General features: G+C 39.7%; 1 protein-coding gene and 1 long non-coding RNA gene across 14 annotated transcripts in view; one reads left to right on the forward strand and one right to left on the reverse strand.

Moving 5' to 3' along the window:
- Positions 1 to 21391, reverse strand: part of PLCB4 (phospholipase C beta 4) — a 381489-nt gene that overhangs the window by 67266 nt on the left and 292832 nt on the right. For all 13 annotated transcript variants that reach the window (XM_070485569.1, XM_070485568.1, XM_044747972.2 and 10 more), the window contains 8 exons: positions 19967 to 20075; positions 15531 to 15741; positions 14427 to 14520; positions 11901 to 11980; positions 11279 to 11363; positions 8739 to 8829; positions 6619 to 6714; positions 1627 to 1727 (listed from right to left, as the gene is read on the reverse strand). In XM_070485569.1, coding sequence (XP_070341670.1) covers positions 1627 to 1727; positions 6619 to 6714; positions 8739 to 8829; positions 11279 to 11363; positions 11901 to 11980; positions 14427 to 14520; positions 15531 to 15741; positions 19967 to 20075 — 867 coding nt within the window. The remainder of the gene's footprint in view (positions 1 to 1626; positions 1728 to 6618; positions 6715 to 8738; positions 8830 to 11278; positions 11364 to 11900; positions 11981 to 14426; positions 14521 to 15530; positions 15742 to 19966; positions 20076 to 21391) is intronic.
- Positions 55 to 11272, forward strand: LOC139040304 (uncharacterized). Its single transcript, XR_011494562.1, has 3 exons — positions 55 to 328; positions 6287 to 6477; positions 8892 to 11272. It is a non-coding gene; the product is annotated as an uncharacterized lncRNA (long non-coding RNA).

Below are 21391 nucleotides of genomic sequence, written 5' to 3' on the forward strand. Positions count from 1 at the left end.
TTTTATTCTATTTACTTGTTAAGATGAGCAATTATTGATGACATAAAGCCATGGATAAAAGTGGATACTGAAAAGATACGATGGCCTGTCTTACACACTAGAAAAGCAATTCTTAATGCTCTCTCCCTCCTTTGTTGATAGTCTTTGCCTATTTAGATGCTCCTTACAGTAATTTAATTAGCGATTTAGTCACGGGGCTTGGCAAATAATCCATGTGGCCACCTCCCCTGATATGTAAAGGGCAGCAAGCATGAAGGGTCACTCTTCTGCACGTCCACACTCACGTCTGAGTACTGGTCAAGGCTTTATGTGGTAAGACAGCATAAAGGTAAGCACTGAGTCTTTGTCTTCCTGAGTTCTTTGTCTTCCAGTATTCCCTATTGGCTCCCCACTTCCTCAAACATAGACCCTAGAGAGTTATCTTGCTTCCGCTCTCTCCCTCACTTCTCCACATTCAATCCACCAGCAAGTTGAATCATCTTCGCTTCCTCAATAGATCTTGAATCCACTCAAGCTCTCTGTTTCCACTGTCCGGTTTAACCCTCCAGGGTCTGGCCTCCTGCAACAGCCTAGCCTAGCTGCCTTTCCCGAGCCCACTTTTGCTTCCTTCTAAACTAGTCTCCACATGGTAACCATAGTGATTTTTAAAAACTCATATCAGGCTACATTTCCCCCTTCTTTAATTTTCAATTTACTTAACATTTGAGCTTCTCACAGTGGCCTCCCAAATCCTGCACTATCTCATTCCCACCTGCCTGTCCAATCCCATCCTGCTTCACTCTCCCCCGTCCTCACTCAATTCGCTCTGTTCACACTGCCTGTGTTGCGGTTACTGCTGTGGTCCCTCTGCGGGGAAAGTTATTCCTCTAGTTCTGTGCATGGCTGGTTCCTCTTTACCTTTGGGTTCTGGTTTCCTTCTTCCCTCTCCCTCATCGCTCTCATTATTCTCCACTTTAGCACTCATTTTTAGCTTCATAATAGCACTTATCACAAGTCGTAATTATGTAATTATTTGACTGTCTGCTTGTTTGTTGTCTGCTTCCCGCTCCCTTTCCATTAACTCCCATCAGACTACAGGTTCCATGAGGGCAGAAAGCAAGTGTGTTTTGACCCTTCTGGATTATTAGAGACTAGGATGTGCCTGGCACACAGTAGGTACACAATAACTATTTTTCTTGGCTGAATGGTTGGATAGATGGAAATATTTTTACGCTCACTCTTCATTAGGAGGGAGGTGAGTTATTGAACTAGCAGGACAAGTTTTCTAATGAGGGTCTGATTGGGATGATCAGGGATAATTTTCCAGATGATTTCAACAGGCTAAACTTTGCCACTGGGATGCTGTTGTTGTCTCCCCACTCACCATAATAACGCAATGAATGATCATATTTAAAGGACATGGGCCAAATGGGTAGTGGTCAACACTGGGATCACTAATGAGTAACTCAAGTGTCCTTTCTAATACTGTGCACGTCTTGAGTTCAGATACTGAGTCTGGTCACTCAAGTTAGAAGAGGAATTATAGGCTACTTTATTCTCTTGTGGTTGTCACATTTCTATAGTTTCATAACAAACAGCTGCTACCTCTTGAGAGTCATGAAAGAAAAGGAACATCAAGACTCTGACCTTCTTGACACTATTTGCAACAGCTTCCTTGTGACCCAGGTCATCAGCAGAAAGTTCATTTCCAAATTTGTATTCAGGGTGAGCTTCCTCCTCTTGGTCAGCTGTGTGAAAGACAAAAGGAAAATCCACGAAGCCACATTACCACCAAGCAGTCAGGCCTTCTGCACAGTCTTGGGTAGAAAATGAGCACTTTTAGAGGAGAAGGAAGCTAAAAGAAAATATGAACATCTGAATATGCCAACTTTTTTCAAATGAAACTCTCACTAAACTCTTACCTACTCAAGGTCAAGGAGCACATTTCGTTAATTCGCGTGCTGCTAGCATGGTTTTTGACATGCTTGACGCTTAATAAACTTTTCTGAAGTGAATGATCATTTCTATCCCAGTACACTAACCCTAAAAATTAAAGCCCCTGTTTGGGAAAATCACAGTGGCCTCCCAAATCCTGCACTATCCCCTGCCAGGAAAATCTGTGACTCACAAGGGTATTTTGATCTTCCCTGACACCTAGAGAAAACAAGAAGAAGATAGAAAAGGAACATGCATATTGAAGAAGAGACTAAAATGTGAATTTTATGGGCATACTGACTGGAGTGGTGTGATATAAAAATGAAAGAGCTTGGAAGGATTGTACCGCTCCTGTAAACCATTTGTCAAGCCTGGATTAGGTTTAAAAGACTCTGAAATCATTCCTTGGGTTCATGCTAGAAGGGGAGCTGGAAGTTGGTGCTAAATAAAGCTTGTGCCCCAGGAGCATGGCCCGGGCTGTGAAAGGAGGCCAGAAGCACTCTGTCCAGCAGTCCAGGAAAAGTGACAAGAACTCTGGTATCCACCAAGGTTGCTGGTAGAAAAAGATCACTCATTGGAAAATGAGCCACAACCTGGTGTGAGATCTGGATTCCCATAATCCCCATTCTGCAGGAGCTCCCAGGTAATGAATTTGCCTAAAAACTAGCCAGGATCAGGAGAAACCCAGAGGCCGATGGACAAGGCCAACGCAAATCCACACCATCACAACACAGAGCCGGAGGGACCCTTATCGTAAAAAAAATAGCAAAATAATTGCTGAGTATGGACTCACAAGGAAGGTGAGCAGACCCAAAAGAATTAGAGATACTTTTTAAAAAGCATTTTTAAAACGTGCAAAGGAGAACGCAAGAACAGGAGTAAATGAGAAATGATTTCACTGATTCTACGATGTATTTTACTCACATTTAGTATTTCTGATGTTGCAATGTGTTCTTTAATCAAGGGCATTTTATAATTAATTGAAAGCATTTTTCTTTCTTAGTCACAAAATAGTGGTGTTTTTCAACTAATGATATCTTGGATTTGGAATTTCTTGAGGGATTGCTTTTTGCAAAGTTCTATTCTAGGCATGGGAAGAAGGTGAGGCAAGGAAGACAGATACTCTCCTATTCTGGATATTGATATTCTGATGAGGGGATACTCTGGAGGCAGATGAGTAAAAAAAAAATTAGGTCATACAGACCTTGGGGCAGGAAAAAAACAGTTTATGGAGCTAGAATAGGTCTTAAAATAATCTAGTCCAGTATATTCACTCTATGGGTGAGGAAGTAGATTTAGAGAGATGATTTACAAGTCCAAGGCCAGAGAACAAGCTATGGATCTAGATTTCTCCAGGTTCTTAGCACAATGCTCTTAATGTGACACTGGGATTCCATGACTACTGGGCTTCCGTGACCTACAGTCTGTAACAAAGATTTTGAAACTTCCCACCATCACCATTAAATTTCCATTTCATCTATCTCTAGTCTAACCTGCCCAGCCAGATGTAAACTGCTTGAAATTAAGGGATGTGTCCCATACAAGTGGTAGAGACTTAACAACCACTTTAAAAGAGTTGTATGAATGAATGGTACCATCTCAGACACACCCACAACCACACACTATTTTGGTATTCCCCAGTGCTTGTCTCAGAGTCCTGGGAGCCCCATGTCCTTCTGAATCTAAATCCAGCTAAGGAATGGGCACATGCTTTCACTGATTGAGCCTTCTATTTTCTACAGCCTCCAGGCAGACCTGTCCTCTTGAATTAAGCTTGGTTTCCTCTTGCCTGCTGTGTTGAAGTATTTAAATTAGACACTCCAGTCATTCATGGATAGTAGGATCATACTGTGATACCAGAGTAATTACAGTCAACTGGCTGACCAGAACTAAAGCCAAGTATCACTGAGGGAACCTAAGAATCACATATGTATAACTGGTAGAGCAGAAACCTCTATGTCCTTAAAGAGAAATTCAAGAGGAGGATTCTGTCCTCTCAGCAACTTTCCTGTATGTATACTATACCATGCGATTATTTCTGTTAAAATTTAATCAAAATATCAAGTATATTTTGGAATAACATGGGAGACACTAGAGGCAAATATTTTTTGTCTGTGGGGATAATTAAGATACTCAGAAAAATTGGGAAAGTACCCATAGGATGATAAGTGGAATCATATTGACCCCCATTTTAGATTAATGTGTGTGTTCAGGAAATTTTAAATCTTTGGCTTTCACCAGTTATATTCTTTCTTCTTTTTTTAAAAAATATTTTTAACAACTATTTTGCATATTTGTGTCTTCTTCATATTTACGAATATTAGAAGGGCAGTATTGTAAGGTACCAAAGGTCTTGACCCTGGAGTCAAGGCAATTCTGAGATTGAATCTTAGCACCATTGCTCGCCAGCTGTAGGATCATCTGCAAAACACATTACCTCTTTAAGCTGCAGCTTCTTCATCTGAGAAAGGAGTGCAATAATACCTGTTTCATTGGACTGTATGAAAATTAGATAAGGCGGTGATGCTTAATCTACACCTGGTACAACAAATTTCACTCTGCAGTTTGCTCCACAGGACTGTAGTATCTAAGAATGCCTTACATGTTTTTGGCTATCATCTATGAAACATAAACTAAGTTAAGAAACTGTTTTTACATAATATTTATCTTCTAAAATTTTAGAAGTATTTTATTGGTCTATTGAAATATATTCCTTTTAATATTTTATTCTTAAATCTCGTTTAGGTTTATTATTTGCAAAAATATGTAAAATAACATAATGGCCATTACGGTCGATTGTATCTTCCAAAGACAGCTGTGATAACATCTACCCTCCCATGTGCTCTCTTACAATGTGATCTTGCCACTCACCCACCCCCGTGAACTCAGGTGGGCCCTCCAAGACCTTTTTGATGAATAACATAGAACGGAAATGATGATGTGCCAGTTCTGGGCACAGCTCTTAAATAGTTTAGCAACTTCTGCTTTCTGCCTCTTGGAACACTGGCTCTTGGGATGCTCCATCTAAGAACCTGGCCACCACATTGTAAGAAGCCCAAACCATGTGGACAGGCCATATGGGGGTACTCCGGTCAGTAGGCCCAGCTGAGATCCCAGCATCAACTGCCAGCCACATGAGTGAGGCATCTTGGACAACCACCAGCCCAATTGAACCTTCAGATGACTCCAGCTCTAGATGTCATCTGCTGGCAACTACATGAGAAACCTAAGGGAGAACCACCAACCTGAGACCAGATGATCCACAGAACTATGACAGAAAATAATAAAGTGTTGTTTTAAGCTTCTAAATTTTAGGGTGGTTTGTTACACAGTAATAGATAACCCTAATAGGCATCGATTAAATAATATCAGATATTGGGGCCGGCCCTGTAACCGAGTGGTTAAGTTCGCATGCTGCACTTTGGCGGCCCAGGGTTCTGCAGGTTCGGACCCTGGGTGTGGACACGGCACCGCTCATCAAGCCATGTTGAGGTGGAGTCCCACATAGCACAAACAGAAGGACCTACAACTAGAATATACAACTATCTACAGGGGCCTTTCAGAGGAAGAAGGAAAAAAAAAAGACTGGCAACAGATGTTGGCTCAGGTGCCAATCTTTAAAAAAAAAATAATAATAATATCAGCTATCATTGGCCCCCTAGGCCCTCCCTGTCATATAAAACATGAAAGTGGTCATTATGACATTTCTCTGGGAGTGGAGCTGAACCAACAGTTTGGACATGCAACACAAACCGTCATTTATAAACCTGATCCACAGTCAGCAGTCTTTATTAAGGGGTTGTGAATTAGATTAGTTAATTCTCAGAGCTCTTAGGTTATTACTCACAATATCAAACTGTCCTAAAATCTACTCTTGTATTTCACATGTTTGTATAATAAGTGAAGAGAGTTTCTACAAGTATATCTAAATAATTTAGCACAAACACTATACAAATCCAAGGCGCTGTCTAACCAATAAACACACAATGGAAGACTGAGTCATTCTGTTAATCAATTCTCATGACACATAAAAACAATTTTCTAAAACATTCCAAACTTCTCAGAAAACCCATTTAAAGTCAAATATTATGGTTGTGGCTATATGGCGAAAGTAAAATAGAAGCTAATAGCAAATATTTTAAGCAAGGCTGTCTCTGCTAAAATTATCTACCTATATGGATAATTCTGTTGGGGCGGTTATTTGAAGGAATTTGAATTTGAGATTTTAATACTGGCTTTGAGTTTCCAGTTCACTTTGTGCGTACATACAAACCAATCATTTATCTGAGAGTCTCTCCCCACATTCCTTTCCTTCTAACCTGCCTTACTCCTCTCATCACTAACAACATGGAAGTTCCTCTTTGGTTTACAGGAAAGAATTGCAGCATGTCCTTACTCTCCAACCCCTGCCTTCTACAGCAAGTGCTTCAAGGATTCTCTCTGGCTGTGAATTCCTGCTGAACCGCTGAATGCATAACAAGAAAGGAGACGACTAAGCCACTAAAATCTATTGCCCGGGTAAACTGGAAGTAATACTATTTGGCAAAATAACAGAAGATTAAGGTTGGTGCATGAATACACACCCGACTATTCGGAATTAAGATGTCTCATTATATAAAAGGGATCATTGAGACAAATCCATGGGTTTTTTAATTTTAAAAAGTATTTTTGTGACATGTAATTTTAAAAAAAAACAAAACTCACCACTTTCTATTTCCTCTTCATTATCATCCTCTAAGATGCTAACTGGGGCAGCAGATTCTCCAGCTTCCATCATGCTTTTCAAAGCTTCGAGCTGTTCTGTTATTAAAAACAAACAATAAGATGGAGATGGTGACAGATGTTGGATCACTTATAAAACCTGGGCTTTAAGATAGACACTGAGAAGGAAATGAAAAGAACGGAAATATATTGTCTAGGCTCCTACTAGTCACATTCCTAAGGCCACTGTCTCACTCAGTCCTGGTGGTGGGAATTCTTAAGGAATGTGCAACAACCACATTATCTACACATGATGAAGAACTACCGGAACATGGGTGAAGTGCTCAGAATTCTGGACCCCAGGTTTGAGAGTGGGGCTCAGTCACCAGGAAGGATTTAAGGCTTGATAACAAAAACCCATAATTTGGAGAATCTAACAAAGACCAAGGTTGATGAATAACTCTAGGGAAGTGACAGAAAAGAGACACGCACACTGGAGACTGATGAAACTTCAGGAAAAAAAACTTGCAATTGATATAACCAGGCCTATTATCTTAATATAAAAAAAAACCCTCTTGTAAGGAAGACAAAGACGAATGAAATAATTAAAAAAATGGGAAAATGTGTAGGGACAAATCATAAATAACGTTATCTAAAGAAACTAGTTATCAAAGACATACAAATAAAAAAATTAAAGTATCATTTCTCTTCTATTAGTTGAGCACACATATAGAAGATGACCAACAGCCAGCACTTAGGATTTTGCTGGAAAACAGGCACTCCTGTAGATTACGGTGAGAGTGTAAGTTGGTACAACTTTTCTGAAAGACAGTATAACAAGATACATCACAAAATAAAATGTGTCTATGCTTCAGCCAACCAAGTCTAACTGTACCAACCGACTCCAGGGAGGAAAACGCACAAATTCAAGAAGTTTATTGTTGTTTTTATAGCAATGAAAATCCCTCAACTTGGGACTGGTTAAATTATACTATCTTCCACATTACATATTCTGTATAGTGTTTCATACATTAGAATTAAAGTTAGTATGTAGATTTATGTCCTAATGGGTATAATATACTTAATTGGTTGAATTAAAAATAATTTAAAAATCAGTATATTTAACATGATCCCAGTTTCGTTAAAAATGTGTGTAATGTCCAAAGTGTATGTGTATGTACAAGTGTCTATCGTACCTGTACATACGTGTAAAGTAAACAATTTAGTCATATTTATTATCTTATTTGTTCCTTGCTGTTTTCATTTTCCTATGCATGATTGCTTTTGTAATAAAAATAAACTGTAGTTAATATAATTTTAAAATTTTAATTTAGACTAGGGAAAAAACACAATGCAATCATATCAATATTTGGTGCTATTAACTCATTGAACTAAGAGATTCATTGAAAGAAAATATTTTCAAAGATAATGTCCTAAGAGAATAGAGGGGAACATGTCCGTATAAAATCATTTTTCTCTCTCTCTACACACCCACTCACACTCTCATTTTTACCTAGGATCTCTACATATGTATGTATCACATGGGCAAAACACAAAGGGACTCTTTTAAGAGAACTTTAGAGTGTATAAAATGACAAAATGCTAGCTCCTCATATTTTGATAGATTCTAAAATGCCTCTTCCACTTTCTTCTCATTTTTCCTTGGGACCGCTACACATCCTGGTATATGAATATATGAATGTGCTTTCCCACTGCAGGAATGAGTTGACCATGGAAAATAAACTTAAATGCAAATGTGGCATCTTTGCTCTGAAGAGTATATATGGGGCCAGCTCCAGTGGCCTGGTGGTTAAGTTCAGTGCACTCTGCTTTGGCGGCCCGGGTTCAGTTCATGGTTATGGACCTACACCACTCACCTCCAGTGGCCATGTTGTGGTGGTGGCTCACATACCAAAAAAAAAAGGAAGATTGGCAGCAGATGTTAGCTCAGGGTGAATCTTCCTCAGCAAAGAACATAAAATAAAAATAAAAATGTGATATCACCACTACACCTTCTTCCCCCTGAATCAGCAGTTTTAAAACATATTTCATTCCAGATAGTTGAATTGTCCAAACATACAATGTATATCTGCTTCCATCATATGTGTGTGTATTTGACTTACTTTTTTCAACTTCAGGTTTCAGCCGTTTATTTTTGATGAGTATTTTTCTTTTGAGGTCATTGGGGGATGGCAAGGGCCTGCCTGGTTCGAGCTAGAGATAAACAGAAAAGGCTGAATTAACGACCGGTTGTGCTTCTCCATTCTCATTCCCAGCCCTGAATAAGCGTGGAGGCCGGTGAGTTATACAATCCAACATCCACTAGATGGCAGTCAGCAATTTCCATTCCTCAACTCACATCAGCTCACCGCATCCCCCTCTGCCTTAGCCTAACGCTACAAACTTGACATCCACCTGGTCTCCGGAGGTAGGGAGAGCTGCTCCACACTACCTGGGGTGGTGTCAGGGGGAGGGGACCGTGCTCAACCTCAGGCCTGTACTTTTAAGTATCTGGTAAAGTATTAGGGATCACCAAGCCAGCTGGGGTCAGAACTGCTTTAGCTGGGGTCAGAACTGCTTTCCCAGGCAGAAGTCAAGAGGCTCCCTGATGCCCCCAAGTGTTGGGCTGCACAGTCAGCCAGTCTGCTCAGTAGGCTGATTCGACCTCAGCACTTGGGATTGTGGTTTGTGGGTTCAATAAGGGAATCAAGAAGGGAGTGGTCCTAAATACTGAAATCTGACCTCTACTGTGGTTTCATTTGCTTGGATTTATGGCAAAGGAGATGTTCCTTTTTTCTACTACCTCTGATCCACAGAAATGTGCCATATGCAGCCACCCATTCCTCATTCCCCCACCCATCATCCACTTATACCCGCCCCTGCCATGCATCCATTCATCTCCAAAACTAATTTGTATACTACTTATTACATACAACACACACTGGGAATTCCTATGCCTGTCTTGCCTCAAATGAAACACTCTGCCGAAATTCTGATTCCTCCAGGAAGCCCGCTGTCACTGGTCCATTCCCCAGTGATCTCTCTTGAACTGGATATCTCCAATAAATATCCAACACATCACAGGCCATCTCCTCTTTTACTTATGTTTTTACACGTGTGTCCTGTGTCCCACCCCCTCAAGATGGAAAGTTCTTTAGTCTGTGAGCAGGTCTTACTCCCATTTATATTACCTGTGCTTCCCACAACCCCTTTTGTGTATGTGAATATCACTTCACAAAGAATGCAGTGGTCTTTCCACAAAAGCAAGCACCTTAGCCTGACTGAAAAAATACACAGAGGGCCTGGGTAAAAATAAAATTATAATAAAAAATCAGGGATGATTCTTAGATGGGGTCCCTGATAATCAGTCTCTGAGACAAGGATGAAGGCACTTGTAGTTTCTTTGGGCGGCAGCCCGGGGATAGTCCAAGAGAGGAGTGGGAAGTGAGAAAGGAGACAGGCAGCCGACCGCGGGGGTGTTATCAGGCATCGTACCACTATGGGGACAGCAGTGAGGTCCTGCCGGGGACCCTGGGAGACGGTGGAAAACATGTGCTCGGAGTTAGCCCTCCTGAGGAGTGAGGAAGCACGGGGAGGGTGTTAATTCTCTGGCACTTCAGGCCTGTTTTTCATGTGTGGGCAGAGCAGGCTCCTGTGGCCAGAGTTCCCCCTCAGGTAAAAAACTGCAGGCGCTGGCAGTCAAAAGCCAGGCCCCTGTCCAGAGGAAGAGGAAGCCTACAAGGACAGGAACAGGCAGCCTGCGACAACACTTCAGGAGGCTGAAGAGTCAGGAGGAGGTGCAAAGGATGCAGGTATCCTGTCTCCTGTATTTTTTCTGTTTTTTCCCTATTGTACGGTGTTTTAGATTTAATTCCATTAGCTGTCTTGCTACTCATAACACCTTGTGACAGTGGATCTTAACCACTTGGGGGTACACACGGATCCTTATAAAAATGTGATGAACTCTCTAGAATGATTATTCCAGATAAAAAAAGTATGCAATTAGAATGAGTTCACAGACCCCACAAAGCCTATCTCTGGACCACAGGGTAAAAATTCTTTGATTTATAAAGGAAATAACAGGTGTAAAAATGAAGCTCAAAAAATGTATATATAATGTTGTCCAAGCGTTTATTTTGGAGTTGGGAGCTTGAACTTCACGCTCCTGTGACTGCAATTTGGGGGACTTCCCACAGCAACAGGCTCCCGTTGGTGCTTAGCCCTAGGCGCACATTTTATTCACCTAGAGAGCTTTTAAAAACACCACGCTCAGGCCTGACCCCGGAGCAGTTAAATCAGAATCTCTGAGTGGGGACTTCGCAAAGGTATTTTTAACAGTTCCCCCGGTCATTCTAACATGTGACTACAGCTGAGAATGACTGCCGAGTCTAGACCTTCGGCCAGTGGGCATTTTATGAAATTTTAGGACAGTGATCTTAGAAACTATGCATAGAGACCCCAAGATCTTCCAAATTAAATATTTTGTTTATTTTATGTCTCTCTACACATCCCTCCGAAGCACGATGAAAGCTTTCCGTACCAAAGAATTTAAATAAATATGAAGCTCTTTAGCATTAGTCCTCGAGAACTACTTGACCCTTTAGAAATGAATTTCAAAACAAATCCATTCATGTTAGAAATATGGTTTGCTAAAAATACATACTGGATGCGATTCAAGTGCTTGTTTCAACAGGAGGTCCCCAAATAGATCTTCGCAATATTTGGACATCTTGTACTGTTGATATTTGCTGGAGAGAAAGAGCCAGCATTCGTAAATTCAAACATCCATTAACCGTCCAAGAATAAGAAAGCTCCATTCCTAGGCGATTAAAAACTCCCACTCTGTGAAACGCATCATGGTCCTCTTGATGCTCATGTGAGACATACTGTTACAGACCACAAACTTTAACTGGTATAGTTTAAAAAGAAGGAGATTCTGCCCCAAAATATAAGAGCTGGTAAACAGAATAAAAAATGTCTTTCAAGTTCACAAAGTCTGACTTCAAATATACTGCCAAATCTTCCAACTTAATGGAAGTTTGAGCAAGGGGTCCTGATCTCTGACCTTTATTTAGAGGAAGCATCTCTAAAACACATTAAGATGATTTGGGGTTTTTTTGGGGGGGAGGTTGGGTTTTTCTTTCCTTTTTTTTTTTTGCATAAGACTGTGTCCTTACCACTTCACAAAAAAACTATTGGGTTCTTTAAAAGGATGTAGAGCAGGAGTGGGGAATGGGGATTAGGAAGCAAGGCTTAGAGACATGGAGTAGAATGAATCTTTATACCTGCAGTGATTTTCAAAGGAGAGAATTACAGGATATTCGGATGTGACAAACGCAGTTTCCTTGATGGCTTGAATAACATCCTTTAAAGATAAAAAGCGTTAATGAGAGAGAAGAATAAAAAAAACGAAGGCACCTGAAACCATTCAGAGACTACTAATTTGAGCTTTTCAGAAAGTCAGTTCTGGCCATTCACACTCGGAGAACCCATTTACTGAGATCATTCTACAAGCAGGGTGGTTAGACCCGGGCGCAGTTAATGGTTAATGACAATTTTCCTCAAAGCTATCTTTTACTTCTCCAAAATTATGGTGCTATTAACTAACAAGACACTTCACCTAAACGGCATGCCAGTTCCTTGCTCGATAATCTGCCAGGTGGGTTCAGAGTTCGCCTGTCTCGCTGAGGAGCGGGTGAGCTTTTTGGCACAGCGATTTTCACAACAGCCCACTCTTCCACCCCTCCTGTCTCTAGGAGAAATGTGTTGGTAATAACCTAACGACTACTGAAGCTTTTATTGACTTGGCTCTGCATTTGGGAACCGGTCTTTGGCTACATTTCATTGATTTGATGAAGACTCCTGTGAATTGATGTGACATGTGCAATACCACTTGTTTCATATTAGCCTGGGAAAAGTGGGGGGTCACCAGGGAGGGGTTCTCCTTGGTTAAGCAACACGTGAGGCAAAACAGGGAAGTGCTCTGGAAGCCCCTCTCTGAACTGAGAGCTTACTCACCTGAAACAAGTTTTTTCTTTTTAAAGTCTTCTTTTTTATTTTATTTTATTTATTTATTTATTTTGAGGAAGATTAGCCCTGAGCTAACATCTGCTGCCAATCCTCCTCTTTTTGCTGAGGAAGACTGGCCTGAAGCTAACATCTGTGCCCATCTTCCTCTATTTTATATGTGGGATGCATGCCACAGCATGATGTGCCAAGCGGTGCCATATCCGCACCCAGGATCCAAACCAGCGAACCCCAGGCCACGGAAGCCGAACGTGCGAACTTAACCTCTGTGCCACTGGACCAGCCCAATTGAAACAAGTTTTGAATGAGCTGAGCAGGTCCTCCTCGCCACTCTCTCAATAGATGGCAGCCCCACTCGCTGCTTAGCTTTAGAAAGCATGGTTGCAAACCAACACTTCTATAACCAGAGAATCATATTTGGTAAAAACCCCCGAATTCTTACTGGCTTATAGTTAACCACAGGGCAAGTCCCATCACTCAGTTAATCGGGAAAATATTTTACAGCATTTATCCAGGGAAGTCCATTTGAAATGATAATTTCCTAGGTTACATAATCTTGGAGTATTTCATTGAGCATCCTTATGGCTAAGGTGGTCCTTTCGTTATTCTTGTTTAAAGTTTCTTCCCAGAAAATGTCTTTGACTTTGATTCTCCACTTGAGCTGACCAAGAATTACTCCTTGAGGAAAATCTTGGGTCTGCCTGTGGGTTCTCCTTTGCTCATCACCAAGCTCAGGTGGAATAGCTTTCTTTTCAGCTAAGCTTCCTTATTAGGCTTCTTAATTCTCTAAAGAGAACACCAACCCTTCCTCTCAGTTTGATTGGCTGTGCAAACTCATGGCTTCCCACTTGAATATACTCTTGGTACTTCTCAGGGAGCATGACCTTAAATTCATTGCTGCTCAAAACTCACCAACATCTCGGCTAAGAGAAATGATATGCATGGAGCGTTGTGGGTATAGGAACCAGGCATCTGTTTTTAAAAACACCTCTGGTGATTTTCCACATGTAGGCGGGGTTAAGAACCATTGCTCCAGGTGTTGCAATAACTATTCCGAGTTACAGCAAACTGATGGAGACCAACGTACCTGACATATTGGCCAACCACAGAATTTCATTTTTGACTTGGCTTTTGGTAGGATATCATTGGAGCAGACTGAAGAATGTTCTAAGAAACCAACCTTCAAATTGTACATAGAGATCATCAAATTCTGAAATGCCTGTTTGTAAAATTATAGATTTCCCTCTATTAGGATCTTTGGGGAAAAAAATTTCTCTCTGGTGTCAGTACCGGGAATAATTGTGCTTCTTTGGACCAACTGCTCTGTTTTTATTCTACAAATCCTGTGAATCATCATGTTTTTCTCCTTGCACTGAATTCTAGGAGGTTTGGAGCCCAATTTGTGGTATGGCTTGACAGTTTATAGGACTTCTTGACAAGCATTCATAAACTCTAATCTCACTCCCTTATTTTCTTACCCTATTTATAGGCACTATTTATAATCTATTTTATTTTCTGTATCCTATTTATCTTTTTATGTCACCTTGAAGTCCTTCAGAAATAATGCAAAATAAGTAAGCAAAGAGTAGATAAGAAAATCAAAGAGTGTTTTTTAAGTAAGTACAAACAGGGAGACCCTGCAGAGAAACCTAATTATGTAGTGCTGTCACCATTTGAAAGTAGGAGAAGTAGTATGAAGGAGATATTAAGTGGAGAAAACATTTTTCTTGACTTTCTCCTCAAAAAGGAGGAAAAGACTGCGAAGGTATAATTTTAAAACTTACCTTAAAAAGGATATCTGTACACATTGCTTTTCCATGAGTTATTATCGGTTCTTGGTCTTCACCTTTTCCATCCCAACAGTCAAGTTCAACACATCTAGGAACATAGTGAAATTACAATATTGGATCCTTACAATAAAAAAGTGTGTGTACAAATTAAATGACGAGACATTAAAATAAGTCGTTTTCTTATATAAGTAGAAAATGGAAAGAATTAATGAACTGAGTAGCGATTATTTCATGGAGTGTGCAGGTTAAAATCACATTATGTACACTCTTTATCAGGTTGGTGTCATCAAAAAGAGACTGTCAGAGATTAAAAGAGACTTAAGAGATATAACAACCAGTGTGGTTCTAGATGAAATCCTAGTTGTGACAAAGCTGCAAGAAAAACCCATTTGGAGACAACTGGGAAAATCTGAATATAGGCTGAGTTTTAGATGATGTTAAAGAACAATTTTTTAATTTTGTTAGGTGGGATGATGTTACTTTGGCCATAAAAGAAAATGTTCTCATTGTTTCAGTGATTCATACTCAAGTATTCAGAGATAGAAGCAGTGATGTAATTAATTTCTCTTACAGTATTTGCATACACAGGAAATAGTGAGTTAAGAAAATGAAGTATTGGTTACTGACAACCAAGAAAGAAATCATAATGTAACTACATTTCTTATTTTTTTCACTTTGAGCATTTTTGCCATATTTTAAACCTCAAATATTTCCCAATTTCTGTAAAAGGAAAATCATTTTCAATAATCTTTATTCTTAGAGAATAAAAATTTTGGAACTTTTAACATTAAAGAAAGCTAAATTTGCAAGTGCATATGACCAACAGGAAACTTAGCATGACTTCAGAAAATATGTATTTTTTGTTGTTGTAATTTTGGGGGGATATTTTAAGTTTATAGTCAAAAATATCTTTTGACCCACAGGAGGACTCTAGCTCTTTCTGGAACACTGTCCTTCCTTTCTCAAAGTTAAATGACCATCAAACTCATTAAAGAGAAGGACAAATGTTCTTTTCCCACTGAATACTACTTCTTATTTTTCAGAGAAAAGTAAATTAAATCATATACAAAAAATAAACAGCCGTTGTGAGTTTCTGACCTGCAACCAGCCAGGAGGACCTGTCTGTACATTTCTACTGAAGACTTCCCGCCAAACTGCCGGCCGGTGAGATAGGTGTTATGGGAAGAACTGATGAAGTAGTGAGCCAGAGGATGGTCCATTTCTTGGTAAAGTTCTAAACGATCTAGGAAGACTGGGGCATTTTCATCTGACATCAGATATCTGCAAAACCCATCACTTGATATGAGGCCTAGGGGAAAAAAGAATATCTTAGTAGACTTGTGACTCTGAAGATACACATCTCATGTTTTATTCACGGAAGTTGAGGCAGGTTAAACAGGAGGAGTAAAAACTTCTTCACAGTCTCTTTCCCAAGAACCTTCATCTTTCAGAACTTGAATGAAACCACAGAGCTGCACATTACAAGTAACCTAATGCATTCCCCAAAGAGGTCACATTCTGCTTTCAGATCCATGATGGCAGGAGCACAAAGTTCCACAAGTTCAGAAGCACAGCATCAGGAGCTGTGGTGACCAGGGGTCAAGGGGACCTTTGTCTAGTTCTGCCTCTGCCACTCACTCCTTAAGCTCCTGTGCCTCTTCCACTAATGGGGGGGAAATAATGGCAACACCTCCTTTCCAGGACTGTCACGGAGGGTAAATGAGAACATATATGAGAGGCACTCCTAAAAAAATGGAAAACGAACGATTGTAAGGCATTATTGTTCTCACCAGATTGGAGAAGGGATTAGTGGCCTCCCTGGATTTAAGCAATTCAATTTTCCTATTTTATCTAAAAGGTAGGGTATGGGACTGGTGAGAAGAGTATGCAGTAGCCATTGTAACATGGCCCCAAAAGCCACTGTTCATTTCAGTCACACCTTTCTGACATTGGGCAGGCCCCAGGTGGTAATCGCAGGAGAAGCAATCAATATTGCTGCATATTCTACCTTATCAACCATCAACAGCCTCAGTTTTTTGCTTTTATTTAAACATTTACAATTTATGAACTGATTTCAAGCTCATAGAAAAGTACAGATGAGACCATAATAAACAACCATGGACCTACACAGCAGCTTTGTCCTATCTTAACATTTCACCTTATTTACTTTACATTTTTTAAAGGAATACGTAATTACAGATGCCACTGCAGTGCCCTGTGCACCCCACCCCAATGTAGACAACCACTACCCTAGTTTTTGTGTTTAACATTCCCCAGATGGTTTTGTAACTTCACTATATATACATTTATCCAAATAATAGGTAGTTCTGCATATTTTAAAATTTATATAAAAGATGTCCTACTATTTGTATTTGCAACTTGCTATTTTTACTCTATATTTTCTTGGGACTTATGCAGTTAATGTAAGTAGCTCTTGTTCATTTATTTTTCACTGAATAATGTATAGTGGTATGTACAGTAGTAGTATGTAGAATGTAGAGTGGTCCATCTATGAAAATACCAGAATTTATTATTCATTATTCTCTTGATGGATATTTAGATCATTTCTAATTATAAATACAAGTACTGCAATAGAATTTGTGTATCTGTCTCCTTGGGCACGTACATTCATTCTAAGAGCAAGTGCTTTTGGAGGCACTGGGACAGATTCAGCGATGGAAGAAACAGACAAGCCCTGTCTTCATGAAACATATACTATGGGCAAGAGAACAAATAAATTCACAAATAAATACGAGTATAAAATAATGTCATGAAAGTGCTAGAAGAAAATAGAAAGCAGGAAATGAAAGTAATAAAGAATGACCAGGATGCTGTGTTAGGTACCTGGCCAGCAAAAGACCTTCTAAGGAGATTACATTCACACATGGGGAACAAGTCACATGCATACCTGGGGGACCCCATCCCAGGCAGAACAATCAGCAAGTGTGAAGACCTTGATGCAGGAGTGTGTGATGGAGGGGAAGAGTAGGTGGAAATGAGGTTAGAGAGGGAGCCGAAGGCAACATTGGTTGGACTTTAGTCTTTGCTAAGTACTTATTCTATTGTGTGTTGGGAAGCCTTTGGAGGGTTTTGAAGGGTGGAATAACATGATTAGACCTATTTTTTAAAGATTTACTCTGGCTGCTGTGCCGAGCATAAATTGTAAGGCATTGAGTAGAAAGGAGAAAATTAGTTAGAAGTCAGCTGGCATTGTCCAGGGAGAGATGATGAAGGCTTGGGTAGTCTGGTAAGGGTGGAGATGGTGAGAAGTGATTTATTCGGGATTCATTTTCAGGACAGATCTTGCGGGTTTTGCTGATGGATCAGAGGTGATGTGGAAAAATGAAACAAATCAAGGATGATTCTAGGAGTTTTGGCTTGAAAAAGTGGGTAAATAATGGTACCATTTTCTAGGCTAGGAAAGGAACAGGTCTATGGGCGGGGAGAATCAAAACATGGGGCACAGATACATTTGAAATGCCCACTCAACATGCAAATAGAGAGTTCTACTATAGGCGTGTAGTTTAAACAGAGATTAAGAGTAGAGAGTTTAATTTGAAAGTCATGGGTGTTAGTGTAGTCCAATTTGGAGTCCTAGCGACCTCATGGAAAGCAGAGCTGAACCCTGCCTGGTCTTTTTGCACCATCCTCTCACCTTCCAGAACTGGATCAGACAATGCTCCACTGCTATTCATAGGGTTTCACAGATTTTAAAATTTCTGTCATTTGTGAAATGGTGAAGCTATGCTTTTTAGATGTGTCATTGGTAATTTCAGACTTTTAGGACCTAGAAGGTCTTTAGAAATAGTCAAAGACAAGCCTCTATCATAACAGTTATCACACTGCCAAGGAACCACTGAGTCAGTCTCATGTCCTTCTCCTTCAGAGATCACAACCGCCTTATGTAACTTGGAATCCCCAGCATCTAGCACAGCGTTTAGCCCCCAGTCAGGCCTCTATAAACTTTAGGGAATGGGGATAGGGGAGAAATACTAGTTGATTGAGTACGTGAACCCCACTATCTTACAGGTAGGGAAACTGAGGCCCAGGAATATAGTTCTTCGCTCAAGGTCACACACTGACAGGGTAGCAACAAGAATCAAATCAAATACTGTGACGTGCTAGATTTTCTATCAAGCCACCTGCCCCTTCACTTTAGTCACATGCAATGTGGAATAAATTATGATACTCAGAACAGTGATAGAGAGGAAAGAAATGAAGCAATTTTGCTAAATATATATTTGAGGCCCCAGCAGAAAGGATAAAGGATGTATGTCTACAATCAAGGGAAAACTCTACTGGATTTGGAAAAATATCAGGGTTGGGTCACACAGTACAGTGGGCCAGGCATAGGTATAAACAGGTTCTATGTGCATCCAGAGAATGTATAAACTTTTCAGCCACTTTCACTGGCATGAGATACAAAGAAAAAAGAACCCCCCATTCTATTTTTTTTTTTTTTGAGCGAGATTACCCCTGAGCTAACATCTGCTGCTAATCTTCCTCTTTTTGCTGAGGAAGATTGGCCCTGAGCTAACATCTGTGCCCATTTTCCTCTACTTTACATTTGGGATGCCTACCATAGCATCGCCTGATGAGCGGTGCTAGGTCTGCGCCCAGGATCCTAACCAGTGAACCCCAGGTCGCCAAAGCGGAGCATGCAAACTTAACCACTAAGACCAGGCTGGCCCCAAGAGCCCCTATTCTAAAGAGGAGTAAACTGAGGCCATGATACTCATGGGCATATGGGAGAGACAGAAGTGGAACCTAGATCTCCTTCCACTCTCCAATGAGACATAGGCCAGAGGCTCCAGCTCGGGGATCTCTTAGCACTCCCTGTCCGGTTATATTAGCATCACCCCTCCCATCCTTCCCAAGTGTTTCCCCTGCTATGGAACCAATGTTAAATTTCCTCTCCATGCCCTTCCTTTGACAAATATTGGAATGGACAACACATTGTTCCCAAAGATTCATTGTAAGGGGCAAAAGTTCACAAACTCTAACAATTTGCTAATTGATTCCTAACTATTTAATTTCCTATCAACTGCATTTATCTTCCATACCAGAGGTCAAATGATGGGTGAGAAGGCTCATCAAATCACGTATTAAGTTTATTCGGCTTGGCAAAACAAAAAGGAGAAAAAGAAGGTACAAATTTTTATATCAAACGAAATTATTTCAAAGATTTCAAACAGAGACTGTATTTGGCATTTTTACATTTTAAGCATTATACAATGCTAAAGATCTAATTTAAGAAATTAGCTGGGGAAAATATCACTATAATGTGTTTAATAATACAATAAATTGGCATTATACTTCAGGCAGCATGAACAAATTTTCATGTAAAGTAAAATTTATACCAACTAAGAGCAAGAAAAAAAATCAGTCAGTTATCAATACTTGCCTCTAGGGAGCTCCAAAGCTTTGAAAGATACCTTGAACTAAAAATGCAGACTTTAAAAGTTGCATATACTTTTTGTTAAAGTTGCTTTTTTTTAAATAAAGAAAAATTCTCTTTTTTTCACTTTTATTACCTTTTGTCTTCAAATCTTCATCGGGCTCATACATCTCAATGATCTGCATTGCCCTTTTAGCATCATAAAATGGAAATAAAATCTCATTCAGTCGAGGATCTCGTTGATGCTATGATGAGAAAATAACTCCATTTAGGCTGACATTTCTTGCCCTTGTGGCATTACACATTATTACAGTACATAATTTCTAAAACAAGATATATCTAGAATACCATGTTTATAGTTACAAAAATAGGATTTCACTTTCTTCCTGTCTTTCTCCCTAAAATATACTTGAAAATAGTCCAATTTTGGGAGTACTTTGTTGGTTCCCCTCACTGAACTAGACAGGAAGAATAAAGAATGTACATTGTTTTTCCTTCAAAAATTGAAGGTTACATAATATGGTGTGCATGTGTCTTCTAGTTTCAAAACCACAGCTAAGACATCTGGCTTAAGTGTCCATATAAAGTGAAGCCAAAAATCTTAAAAAGAAAAAGAAAAAACAAAAATCAAAAATCTCCAAAATAGTTCAAATAGATAATATATTAATTTAAGTGTCAAAACAACAATAACAACCAAATCTCCTAATGTTAGACAGGAAAACATCACTTCATTTTCATTATATCTTTCTACATCAGTTAAAGATTTCTTGGGCACTGCAAACTTCATTTTCTTGAGTAAATATTAATCAAATGAACCAATTGTAATAATGATGAAAATTAATCAGCACAAGGATATTTACAAGCTATAGACAATATGAAAATCTGTATTTAAATATCAGTAGTTCAGAAAGTCTTTTTCTCTATGAAATCTAACTCAGTTTGCCCTGAGGAAATTCTCTGAGCAGACAGTACAAGAATGATTAAGGCACTCAGGAGGCTGGTGATATCATTCTTTTCAAATCAGCACCTAGATGCTCGTGGTTTTACGTGAGGCACCAGGAGCAATGTTGCTTCTGCAGTTCTGTCATTCTAACTTCACAACAATGGTGAAAAAAGTCCAATTTACTAACTGACTCAGCTACAGTCTTTTGTGTGTGTGTGTGTGTGTGTGTGTGTATGCGTATAACTGTCTGTCTGTATGTATCTGGAGGCACTGGGTTCATTAAAATTCCTTAGTGTTCATTGTGGATTAGAGGACAGAACACTGTGACCCTGGTCATCCATCAATTAAGCAAACTTCAATGGAATAATAATGGCAGACAAGCAGCTATGAGCAAAACCTAGTCAGTAGGTAGGACCCTGGCAATAGCTCTTTACCCAAATATATGCACAGACTTTGAAAAACACTATTGAGAAGGTATTTAAGAACCAACTGTTAAAAGTTCATATGGATTTCCCTTCCCCATTTGTTTTGAAATGATAATTTGAAAAGTGGGTTACACAGAATGAATGCCTTTGGCCAACAGAATATTGGATGTAATTTCCTAAAGCACTTGTGGCC

Source organism: Equus asinus, chromosome 15 (assembly GCF_041296235.1).
Source record: "Equus asinus isolate D_3611 breed Donkey chromosome 15, EquAss-T2T_v2, whole genome shotgun sequence".
Taxonomy (NCBI): domain Eukaryota; kingdom Metazoa; phylum Chordata; class Mammalia; order Perissodactyla; family Equidae; genus Equus; species Equus asinus.